Source organism: Cebus imitator, unplaced genomic scaffold, assembly GCF_001604975.1.
Source record: "Cebus imitator isolate Cc_AM_T3 unplaced genomic scaffold, Cebus_imitator-1.0 Scaffold108, whole genome shotgun sequence".
Classification (NCBI taxonomy): Eukaryota; Metazoa; Chordata; class Mammalia; order Primates; family Cebidae; genus Cebus; species Cebus imitator.
Window position 1 is genome coordinate 4,544,427 of NW_016107423.1, and position 12,788 is coordinate 4,557,214.

A 12,788-nucleotide genomic window follows, 5' to 3' on the forward strand; every position below is an offset into this window, starting at 1 on the left:
AAAAAAAAAAAAAAAAAAAAAAAAAAAAAAAAAGTCTGTTAGCAGGATCTCACAGTGGGAAATTAAGAACAAAGGCAAGCAGAAAACAGGTTTGTCAACAGCTACAGAAACTACAGATCTGTAGAGACAAAGGAACTGAATTTACCCTCTTGCCTGAAATAACTAAAAAGCTGGGGGAAGGAGTAACAATGGTTTTGAAGACATTGAACATCAAGCAGTAAGGGACAATGATCACCAAGAGATGGGACACAAATGAGGCAAGCTCCAAAGGCCAGGGTACAAAGCAGAAAGGGGGAACAGAGGCAGAGGCTGGTGGTTGCCCTAAGTTGAGGAAAGAGTTTCTCTAAGAGTCTAGGGAGAACAAGCAGCTAGACTTTTCAGGGCAGTTATTAGAGAGAGCTGCAAAGGGTGTTCCCAGACTAAACTGGGAGTGGGGCTGCTATTTCTCGTGACCTAAAAACAATATGCAGATGAACTGAGGAGGAAGAGAGTTTTTATTTCTGCAACCAGTTACACAGAGAAGGCCTGGAAATTATCACCAGACCAACTCAAAATTAGTTTTCCAGAGCTTATATACCTTCTAAACTTTATGTCTACATGTAAGTCTGCATTCATCTTAAGACACAAGTGATTAACTTCTTTTAATCTACAGCTAAGGTCTGAGTCCTGAAGACCTTTCTCTGGAGCATCAGTAAATTTAATCTAAATGGGTCCAGGTGCTGGGGTGATGACCCTTGTCTCCTGCTAATCCAGGGAGGTTTCAGGATTCCGTCAGACCCCCAAGAAACTTGTTTAATCATAAATGGGTACTGTTAAGAATTCCTTCCTTATTTTGTCATGTTTTAAGGCCCAGGAAAGGCCCAGGTAAAACTCTTGGTGGGCTTTTGTTACATTATAGCTTTTGTGTAAGGGCCTTGGCTTTTTTAGCTTTTAGTATTTAACCATTCAGTCAGTACTGAAACAGATGTTATGGAGGCCTGTGTTATTGAGACCTGGCCTGCCACAGGGTACACTCTGCAGTGGAGTACTGATGAATGCTCAGTACTCGGGCCAGGGAAAGAACCACCACAAAGGATTAGAAGACAGTTTACAAAGGTGCGAATAAATACCTGCTGCCACCCACCAGAATGGAAAACCTCTGAATTCACAGGGCATGAGGCACACATGATTTTGCTTTAGGAGTAGAAAAAAATCTAGCCCTAACAAGTTTAAAAGAAAGATCCAAAAGTATCCAACTGGTTCTAAGTAACTTAATCCCATCTCAAGACAAAAGCTCAAGAATACTTACAGAAACACAAAACATCCAGTACCCAGTAAGGTAAAATTCACAATGTCCAACAATATCTTTGGTCTCATTATGTTGCCCAGGCTGGTCTCAAACTCCTGGACTCAAGAGAATCTACCCAACCTCAGCCTCCCAAAATGTTGGGATTACAGATGTGTGCCACTGTACCCAATGTAACATTGTTTTCTTAAGGTATGTTAGAACTCACCTGTAAGTCCATCTGGGGTGATGTTTCTTTGTGGGAAGATTTTAAACTCCTTATGGTACTTGTTTAATCAGCCAAAATACTCTTAAAGACTTTGGTCGAGGGAATTGAGCCTCTTGCCCTAACAATCAGTAGGACTTACTATTTATAATGATGACAGTGTGGCACCAGAACAAAGGAAATGACAGACGGAGCCCAGAAACATCTCTGAGCCCAGAAACACTCACACTTGATATATAAAGACCTGTGGGAGATTACTGAAGAAAAGATTACCATTCAATAAATGGAAGATAATTGATTATCCACTGTGGGGGTGGGGGGAGACAGAATTAGATACCTTACATCTTGCACACACACACACATAATTCTCAGTAAACACCTAAATGTGAAAAGCAAAACTGTCCGCAGTGACAAACAGGCAAATTTTACAGTAGAGGGAAATGAATGGCAAATGAACATGAAAAATTACTAAGGTCAGGAAAGGAGATCAGGAAAACACATTAAAACTATGAGATACTTTTTTATATATGCTACATTAACAATAAAAACATTGCCAAGGGAAATACTACTAAGAGAATACCATCATTTTGGAAAATACCTAGCATTATTTTGCAAAGTTAAAACTGGCCAACCCTTGATGAGCTAACAACTCCACTCTTATGTATAAAATCTCTTGCATATGTGTACCAGGGGACATTCAAAAATGTTTTGAGTGTACTGTTTCTACCAACAAAAACTAAAAACAAATGTCAACTGATAGGGAAATGAATAAATTGTGGTATACTCACACAGAATATTATACAGCAACTAAACCATCCATGCATATAAGCACAAGAATGAATTTTAAACATAAACTCAAAAAAGCAAGTTGAATAAGACTTCACATTAATATATGAAGAAATCTTTTAAAATGAAACAGTATGTTTGGAGAATATACGTGTCATTAAAAAAGAGCAGGCTGGGCGCGGTGGCTCAGGCCTGTAATCCCAGCACTTTGGGAGGCTGAGGCGGGTGGATCACGAGGTCAGGAGATCGAGACCATCCTGTTCAACACGGTGAAACCCCGTCTCTACTAAAAATACAAAAAATTAGCTGGGCATGGTGGCGCGTGCCTGTAATCCCAGCTACTCAGGAGGCTGAGGCAGGAGAATTGCCTGAACCCAGGAGGCGGAGGTTGCGGTGAGCCGAGATCACGCCATTGCACTCCAGCCTGGGTAACAAGAGCGAAACTCCGTCCCAAAGAAAAAAAAAAAAGAGCAAGGAACAATAAAAAATAATGATGTGGGAAAGAAGTTAGGAAGAACATATACATAAATGTAATTGCCAGCTTTCCATGTCTTTAGTTAGGTGATGAGTTTATAAGTGTTAATTCCGTTATTCATCATACCTTACATATTATGTACAATTTTATCTATGTATTATTACACAAAAAAATCTTTAGAAGACACCTATCTCCTAATGATTCAGTGGAATGGTGGGAAAAGTCCATTTTCTATACTCTAAGGCAGCCTACTTTTTCTGCAAAGGGCCAGAGAGTGAATGTTAGCCTTGTGGGCCACATATAGTCTCTAATGCAACTACTCAACTCTCATGTTGAACGAGACAGCAGCCATAGCCAATATGTAAACAAATGGGTATGGCTGTGCTCCATACAACTTTATTTATGAAAACAGGTGGCCATCTGGATTTAGCCCATGGAAAATACTTGCTGACCTCTGGTCAAAGGTCAAAGGTAACTTTTTCAAGTATACATCCCGTTACTTGCCATTCCATTTTTTTTTTTTAATTTTAAAAAAATTTTTCTTTTTTTTTTTTTTTTTTGAGATGGAGTGCCCAGGCTGGAGTGCAATGGTGCCATCTCGGCTCACTGCAACCTCCGCCTCCCAGGTTCAAGAAGTTCTCCTGCCTCAGTCTCCCGAGTAGCTGGGATTATAGGCATGCACCACCATGCCCCGCTAATTTTGTATTTTCAGTAGAGATGGAGTTTCTCCACGTTGGTCAGGCTAGTCTTGAACTCCTGTCCTCAGGTGATCCGCCTGCCTCAGCCACCCAAAGTGCTGTGATTACGGACTTAAGCCACAGTGCCTGGCCTAATTTTTATGGGTACATGGTAGGTGTATATATTTATAGGACACATATTTTGATACAGGTATGCAATTTATATTCATCACATAAGGGTATATCTCTTGCTTCAAGCATTCATCATTTGTGTTACAAATGTTCCAATTACACTCTTTTATTTTTAAATGTATAAAAAGTTACTGTTGACTGTAGTCACCTTGTTGGGTTACCAAATATTAGAATTAATTCATTCTAACTATATTTTTGTACCCATTAATCAATTCTACTTCCCTCCCATCCCTTCAATGTCTCCTGGCCTCTGGTAACCATCATTCTACTCCCTATCTCCATGAGTTCAACTGTAATTTTTAGCTCCCACAAATGAGAATATGTGAAGTTCCATTTCTTAAATTTGAACAAAGCATAGATTGTATGTAAGCTATTTACCAATTCACTTTTATTTCCATTTTAACAACTAGTACATTTTCCTTGGCCTTAGAAAAAGCCTCCATCAGTTCTATGTGTTCCCGAAATATAAGCCCATGTGATAATGAGGTCAGGCAATTCAGAGTTTTTTATTCACAAAGTACATCCTTCAGACAGCTTCAAATAAAGTCTAATTAAGTAGCCACTAGAAGATGAAATTATTAGAATGGACTACAGCTATGAAAACTAGTATCTCTTAAATTCAATAAACAAAAATAAAATTCCATTAGGTATTTACTTACACAGTTTGTTGGCCTATGTAAGTAAACAGGTCTGTGAATAGTCTGCCTTCTGCCAAAGTGGAAACCATAATGCCTATCCACCATGGATTACGCCTAAGGTTTTCATATTCTTTACCTTGATTATGAATAGAACCTTTCCTTTTCAGAAACTTGTCTTTTAATATAAATTCCAGTGACAGAATCCCAGAATAAAAATATTTACCATTAGTAAACTCAATTATGTTTATATATATATATTATTATTATTATTTTTTTTTTTACAAGTTTTAACCTTTTGGAAAAACAGAAGCAGATATGGTAAAATAATTTCATAAAGTACTTTTTTATCCAATTAGGCTTTTAATAATCATGTTGAATTTTAATACAATGCAACAATGCTCCCAAACTTCCTAGGCTCATAAGAGAATAATACCAGTCTCAATACAAAAGACTTAATAATCTATTTGTATTCATTTTAAATAAAAAAGACCATTTCCTAACAAACAGGTAAGTTACAAATGTAGTCCATTTTACTTTTCATGAGTCTTTTCCCTGTTTTGAACAAGTCTTTTTGAGAATTCTTAGTTTAGGATTAGTTTTTGTTTAGCTTATGCACTGAAAATTTTGAGAAGCATCTAAAAAAATCCACAATTAGTGCAAAAAGAGGAGACGATACTTTAAGTCATTCCTTCTATAAAAAGAATTAAGGTTACTAAATGCCAGTTTTAAGCAAATCTATAGTTTACTAATTTCGCTTTCTGAAAGATAGCAGATATAAAAATAGCTCAACATTAGGTTTAATAAGGTATAAATAGCACACATATTATTAGCTTTATTTTACCTGCAAAAATATTTCAGCTACATTTGGAAAAAAATAAACTTGAGAATATAACTTCATATTTCTAAGATTAGATGCAAGAATACTTATTCTTTTCCTTTTAAATAGAAGACATGCCATAAAGTTTATGAAAGGTAATTTGTAGGAATGAATACATTTAAAAAATACTGGTTAATCTGTGAGGAATTCCACATTTGTCTATTTAACAAAATTTCATCCATTTCATAAGGCTTTGGTATAGGTGATCCCCAGTGCTCCATCATTTATCTTTCTTCGTCTCCTTTACTTCCTTCGTCTGCTCATCCTTCTCTCCTCTCACACTGACATTTGCTGCTCCTTCTTGATTTTCCCTCTGAGAATGATCCACTATCTGATAGTCCTCAAGGAGAGTGTGTCCTGTTTGTGTTGCAGTTTTCTTCACCATTGCTTTGATACCAATGTTGTTAATATTGTAGGCAGTCACACCAACATTGACAGCAGAATCCACTGCATTGTGGGTAGCTTCTCCGGCATTATAGCCATATCTTTAAAAAAAAGATTAGAGGATGTAGAATGAAATGATAAATATAAAAGACGGTCTTCTGAATTAGTATTAAATAAGTCAAATGATTACTGTGTTATCTCGGAAAGCATACTCAAAGCTTAGGTTTCAATTTAATTAATAACTTAAAATACATAGCAGAGAATGAAATCACACTGTGAGAAAGCTGTATTTTCTCCTTTAGTAAAAACAGTGTGTGAAAATAAACTCAGACTAGCTGAGACTGATGTAATAAAGACTGTCAAATAAAAATAAAGTGTAAATTATAATATAGGTCATTAATCAGTCATTATTTCTTTTTTTAATCCTCCCTTTCTGAAAATATGAGGAAAAATATTCACAGAAGCAACTAATCTAGAGTCATATAAGTAGTTTCAAGTTCTACCTTAACCAAACTTTTGGCTATATCTTTTAGATTATAGGAATTTGAGTTTGTCTTTAAACAGATATTCTATGGCATTCTCTTCCAATCCCACCCTACTGCACACTCACTGGCCTCCTTGCTGTGAGCCTACCAAGCATTCAAAGGTCTTAGGACCTTTGTACTGGCTGCTCTTTGCTTGGATTTCCCATAGCTCTCTGCCCCACTTTCTTCAAGTTGGCTGAACTACAATCTATTATCTAACCTGTTTGACTTCTCCCACATGCCCACCTCCATCTCTTGCCAATCAATTCCCCTTTAAACTGCTCTTTCTTCTCCCATAACTTACCACTTTCTACATACTACAGAACTTATTATCACTGTTCATGTTTTGCTTGTCTCACTAGAATATAAACCCTTTTGGAGAATCTTAGCTTTGTTCTTTAATGTATCCTAAACATTCAGAATAGTGCCTGATATTCAATGAATATTCACTGAATGAATGAAATCAGTAATTCCTGCCCTATCTTCCTCAGTCTTTTGAGCATCAAATGCATAGCAAGTGCTTGGGAAATTATAAAGCATATACAAAAGTAGTTATTGATAACAAATATCTGCATTTAATACTGTTTCGATGATAAAATGCAATTTGAGGTCTTATACAAGCATACCAAAACATATCTGCCTACTCTTATTCTTTACCCTTTTGGTAACAGGCTTTTAAAGCTTTTCTTACCCATAGGTTTCCTCAAATAAAGGACTGTTTAAACAACAAACAACAACAAAAAGGCAAAAGTTTACATTTTCTCCAGGACACAGTGATGCTTCCTAAATGCTTTATGACCCCTATCTGGACTTTGTATATAACACTAGATCTGTCTTTTGAATTAACAAGTCCTCTATTACTAAATAGCCTGGCCTAGAACTGTAGTTTGTGATCCCACTGGCTTGTTTGTGCTTGGCTTTTTCAACCCCGGTGTGAAGTAATCTTAACAGTGCCCTTGAATGATGATTCTATTCTGTCCTTTGCCTAATGTTAATAATTATATTAAAGCTAGCGCATGGCAGAGCCTAGTCTGTCAAACCTTCCAAGTCTGTACTATTGTTAACCGGCAGGCTTCTCACCAGTCAACAGGAAAGCTCCCTTAAACTGCTTTCAGCCAGTCCCTGTTTTGTAACCCCTCAGCATTTCACAGGATTTGCTGATGGTGCAGAAGATGCACCACTGCTGATGGGGCCTTCTCATTATCAACGAAGGCTTAGTCACAAATACTACTGTCAGGTGGTAATGGCTATGTCTACACAAAAAGAAAGAGGTATCAGCAGTTTCAGCACTGAAAAACAGTGATCATAACTCTTGGTTGGGCCTGTTTTCCTGAGGGCTTACTTTTCCAGGACCATGTGAGCTACAATGAAGTGACATCACAACTCAAGAATTTCACCACAGTCATGTTTTCAGGTACAGAAAATCCTCCATATTTACAAACTTCCATTTCTGAGACTCTGAAATGTTCCCTATTCCACTGATAACAATTTGATAACCTCTAACTGCACTCATACTTCTATAGGTAACACAATTCTAAATGCTACACCGTTTTTAATAATGCACTAAAAGTGAATTCATTTTGGCACCCTGTTAATTTTGCCTGTTTTTCTAGGCTATCTCCAATTTCAGTAGCAATTCCTATTAATTTGGGGGAAAAAAAGAAAAAACAGAATATTCAGAAAACTAGATTCTAATGCTAACTGGCCATATGACCTTGGTCAAGTTTCTACCTCTTTGCATCTCATCAAGTTTCTCTTCTTTCTCTCAAAAAATAATGTATATGTGTGAAAGCACTTTGAAAAGTCTAAAATACTAAACATATATTTTTAAATATCCTATAAAATGGCTTTTCATCAGCTGTATTTTTTAATATATCCTCAAGTATCACTCCTGCTTTCCAATATGACTCAGAACTAGTTTTCCTAATAAGCATCTATTCTTCTCTTACTAAGTAACTGTTTAGTCTTTTTCTTCAGATTCAAACTATACTGCTATAAACTCCTAGAAAGCATATATCTGGCAGGAAATTAAATTTATTTTTGATCTTTTATTTTTAAACAAATTAACTTTAATTAGAGCTCATTAACTTGGATTTTATACACGAACACTACCAATTGAAAAATAATAAAAAATGAATATAAAGTAGCCCTAAATAAGTCAATGAGATTCAAAACTACAATTGAACCACATTTTTCTGAAATTTCTCCAATGTGTTCAGTTATACAGAACTGGTTTTGGGTAATATGACACCTGCCATTGAAGTTACTCCTTCATCCAGGGCAAATTTAAGGGGAATTTTAATTAAATTTCACTAAACGAACTAATAAACTTGCTACACCTAATTATAGCACAGTAACAAAAAACATAAAACAGTCAATTTTCTACAAGAAAAAAGTATATTATTAAGCTTACATTCCACAAATATATATTCAAAGATAAAATATTGCAAGGGGAAAATAAAAATAGATCTAACTTATCGAAGCTATATTATTCTTCTTTAAACGCTTAAAGTGGAATAAAAGGAGCTTAAAGGTGAAACTTAGAAGCTATGTAGAGAGAGATGAATTATTGAATAGGTACTATACTGCAATTCAGTGTTTACTTATTGTTTTTCATTATTCCTGTATGTCTTCACATCCCCAAATATCAAATGAAAGTATTAATGTAACTGACAAAAATAAACTGAATCTTAATAGTTTCTATGCATTTACCTAAAAATTTTAAGAACAATGGTTATTTAATCCTCTGTACTGGCTTATCCACCTGAAATCAGATAAGGAAGTTTATAGAATACATTTGGTTTTCTTCCAGGCATAAAATTAAGGCACATTTAAAATAACTACTTTGGAGAGCATAGGCAATGAAAACACAAATTTTCCTTATTATACTACCATCAGTTGGATTAGAGTGCTCCACAAATGGTCAGTATATCAAATTTTTGATAGTAAATTTAAATACAGAACAGTATAAATAAACCTAAGTGTATGTAAATAAATAAGAACAAAATTAAACAAAGGTACAACAAGCTCTTCCATTTCTTCAGTTCTATCAATAAGTTATTACTGGTTCAACACTTTTAGTTTCTTCTCTTAAAAGACATTTTCTACTTTGGGCCTGATTAGCTCCACAGGTGAGAAATAGTATTACTTAAATAAAACCTTTTATTCTCTACTACCTCTCCCATCTTCCTAAATTTCTAATAGCAGAAACTAAATTACTGCAAAGAATGAATCGTCCTCATAGTTAGAAATACAACACTACTTAACTAAATTATCACTTACCTGCTTTTTAAAAAAAAAAAAATTCCATGAATCTTTGGAAGGATAAAAAGAATAGCAATAATACAATAGAAATAAATGAGCTGAGAATCACTGTTAAAAATACGCTATTCATCACATTAAGTTCTCCTCATTAAGGACCAGAAATTCAAAATCTACATTAAAATTCAGTATTTCCTAGTTATGTGAATCTCAAACTTTTATTAATTGTAGTTACATATTTTTTTTCCATTAGAGTAGGACATGGACAAACCCAATAAAGCACTTCCTATCTTCTAATATGGTAATCTTTTGGCCTAAAAGGCATTTCTGACTTTCTCCTGTTCTTGCTATTTTTCTAATTATGACTGATCCAAAGTAACCTCAGGGGCATAAAACAATGAATAAATATTAGTCAGAGTTCAGTGCCACAAGAGATAAGAAGTGAGTTGGAAGGCCAGAGTTTTATATTTCTATCAGAAGAATTTTAGATCTATTGTATGTTTTATTTTTAAACTCTTCTGGTAAAACTGACACTCCAAGATGATATGCCATGTTGCTTTGATTCAAAGGTATGTATGCCCCAGAATGTAAACTAGTTCAGCCACTGTTAGGAAATTTCTCAAAAAACTTAAGACGGAACTACCATTTGATCCATTACTACCAAGCCCATTACTGGATATATACCCAAAAGCAAACAAATTGTTCTACCAAAAAGACACATACACTTGCATGTTCAATGCAACGCTATTCACAACAGCAAAGATACGGAATCAACCTAGATGCCCATCAACGGTGGACTGCATAAAGAAAACATGGTACATATACACCATGGAATACTACACAGCCCTAAAAAAGAATGAAATCATGTCCTTTGCAGCAACATAGATGTAGTTGGAGGCCATTATTCTAAGCAAATCAATGCAGAAACAGAAAACTACATGTTCTCACTTATAAGTGGGAGCTAAATACCGGGTACTCATGGACATAAAGATGACAACAATAGACACTGTACTACTAGGCGGGGTGAGAGGGGAACTGTGAGCTAAAAGACCATCTACTGGGTACTACGCTTACTACCTGAGTGATCGGATCATTTGTACCCCAAACCTCACACAATATACCTATGTAACAAGCCTGCACATGTACCCTTTAATCTATAATAGTTGAAATTATAAAAAAATTTAAAAATAAAGTTATCCCTATTTCTTTTTTTTTTTTTGAGACGGAGTCTTGCTCTGTCGCCAGGCTGGAGTTCAGTGGCGCAATCTCGGCTCACTGCAACCTCCGCCGCCTGGGCTCAAGCGATTCTTCCCCCTCAGCCTCCCGAGTAGCTGGGACTACAGGCGCGTGCCACCACACCCGGCTAATTTTTATATTTTTAGTAGAGATGGGGTTTCATCATGGTGAGAATGGTCTCGATATCTTGACCTTGTGATCCGCCCGCCTCGGCCTCCCAAAGTGCTGGGATCACAGGCGTGAGCCACCGCTCCTGGCCCAGTAATCCCTATTTCTTATCTCCAAACAACCAAACAAATGTACACCTGCCCCAGACAGAGAAGATCAAACCAATTAAGGATGGAAATTAAATTAGCACTGTAGAGCATAGGTTCTGATGACAGAAACACTTGGTTTATATCTCAGCTTTACTACTCACTAGGAGAGTCTTTTTTTTCCTTTTGAGATGGAGTTTTGCTCTTTTTGCCCAGTTTGGAGTGCAATGGCACAATCTTGGCTCACTGCAACCTCCATCTCCTGGGCTCAAGTGATTCTCCTGTCTCATCCTCCCAAGTAGCTGGGATTACAGGTATGTGCCACCACACCCAGCTAATTTTGTATTTTCAGTAGAGACAGGGTTTCTCCATGTTCCTCAGTCTGGTCTTGAACTCCCAACCTCAGGTGATCCGCCTACCTCAGCCTCCCAAAGTGCTGGGATTAGAGGCATGAGCCACTGTGCCTGGCTAGGAGAGTCATCTTTAACAAGGTATTTAACTCTACATTTTGGTTTCCTCATCTGTAAAATGGGGACGATAACAGTGTTGAAAATAAATAATACATATGAAAAGCAATGAACACAGTGACTGATACAAAAATAAGAACTCAACTAAATGCTTTCAGTAAGTGTATAATTAACACAATAACCAAGAGTTGTGAATACTATTAATATTACTCTTATTTTTTCTTTCTAAATAAACAGTAAGATCCAAACTAATTCAAGGCTAATAAAGCAACTCAGGTCCTTCATACTAGATTTAGTTTTTAGACCTTGATTCTTCTAGTATTGTGTAAAGAAAGTAGAATCAGGTAGAAAGGCTAAGGACCTAAAAGCAGAAGACCCTGCTTTAAATCTCACCTTTAATAACACTTGTCCTAAATTTGTTATATAGTTGCTGCTTCAGCATTCATTTTTAGGCCTGACATAAGTTGCTTGAAACCTAGCTGCATCCCATCACCTTTGGCCTAGTTAAAACTTCCCCCTCCCCATGTGCTTGTCTGCAATACAGTCCACTTGTTTCTCATCTCACTGACTCAAAACTCAGGATACCCCACAGCTTCTGACCACAAGAAAACCCAACGGTCCAACACTAGAGTCACATAAAACTAGAGTCATGTAAATGAGTTCCCCTGTTCACACTTGTTTGCTTTAAGATAAACAATCCAAGCCCCACTGGAAAGCCAAAGAAAGAACACCCATGGACCTTCATGAAGGCAGTCATACAAATCGCCTCTCCCTTGCTCGTGCTCCCTGTTCAACCCCCACCCAGACACTGGTTGAGCACTCTGCTGTCTCCAGACTTCCTGTTGGCCTTCGTGGGCACCCCTCTTCTCTCAAAGATCTGTAATAAAATGCTTCTGTTATTTAATGTGTGTGGTTGTGCCGCCTTCTCTGTGTCTCACCTGAGCAACACACCCAAACCTTGCTCTCCTCTTAGTCCGGGTCTCCTAGAGCGTGGCTATCTTAGTAGGAACAAACTGAACACAGGTCAGACAAGAGCCACAAGGGCGTCTGCCATAAATAAGTTCCCTGAGAGAGGGACACCTGGTCATGGGTGTGCCAGGATAAAGAAGTATCCTGTGAAAGGCACAGTGCAAACATGATGAGCTTTTCCTCTTGACCCACAACACAGCAGAACTAGAATTTACAGCCGCTCTCCAGGGACAGACCTTGAGGCCAAATGAGAAAGCACTGATAAACTAATCAGGTGAGCATGTACAAATCATTCATTTTTGTTTGTCCATTTCTTGATATATGAAATTGAAGATATACCATCTACCCATTCCAATACAAATGTACAGTGGTAATCAAAGTCAAGTAAGATGTGACATAATTTAACAGTCTGTATACAGAGTACGCTAATATTAACAAGGGGTGTAACAGTTTAATTATAATTCAAGTTTTTTCAGGCAGATATTACCCAGCAAAAACATGTAGCTAGTTAATAAGGTATATAGAAATTCCAAGCTTTTAAAAAAATTAAACCTATTC

General features: G+C 36.7%; 1 protein-coding gene across 5 annotated transcripts in view; it reads right to left on the reverse strand.

Annotated features, from left to right (window-relative positions):
• Positions 1–3,986: 3,986 nt before the first annotated feature.
• SPART (spartin) overlaps positions 3,987–12,788 on the reverse strand; it is a 64,891-nt gene continuing 56,089 nt past the window's right edge. For all 5 annotated transcript variants that reach the window (XM_017537975.2, XM_017537972.1, XM_017537976.2 and 2 more), the window contains exon 9: positions 3,987–5,620. In XM_017537975.2, coding sequence (XP_017393464.1) covers positions 5,356–5,620 — 265 coding nt within the window. In that variant the 3' untranslated portion in view covers positions 3,987–5,355. The remainder of the gene's footprint in view (positions 5,621–12,788) is intronic.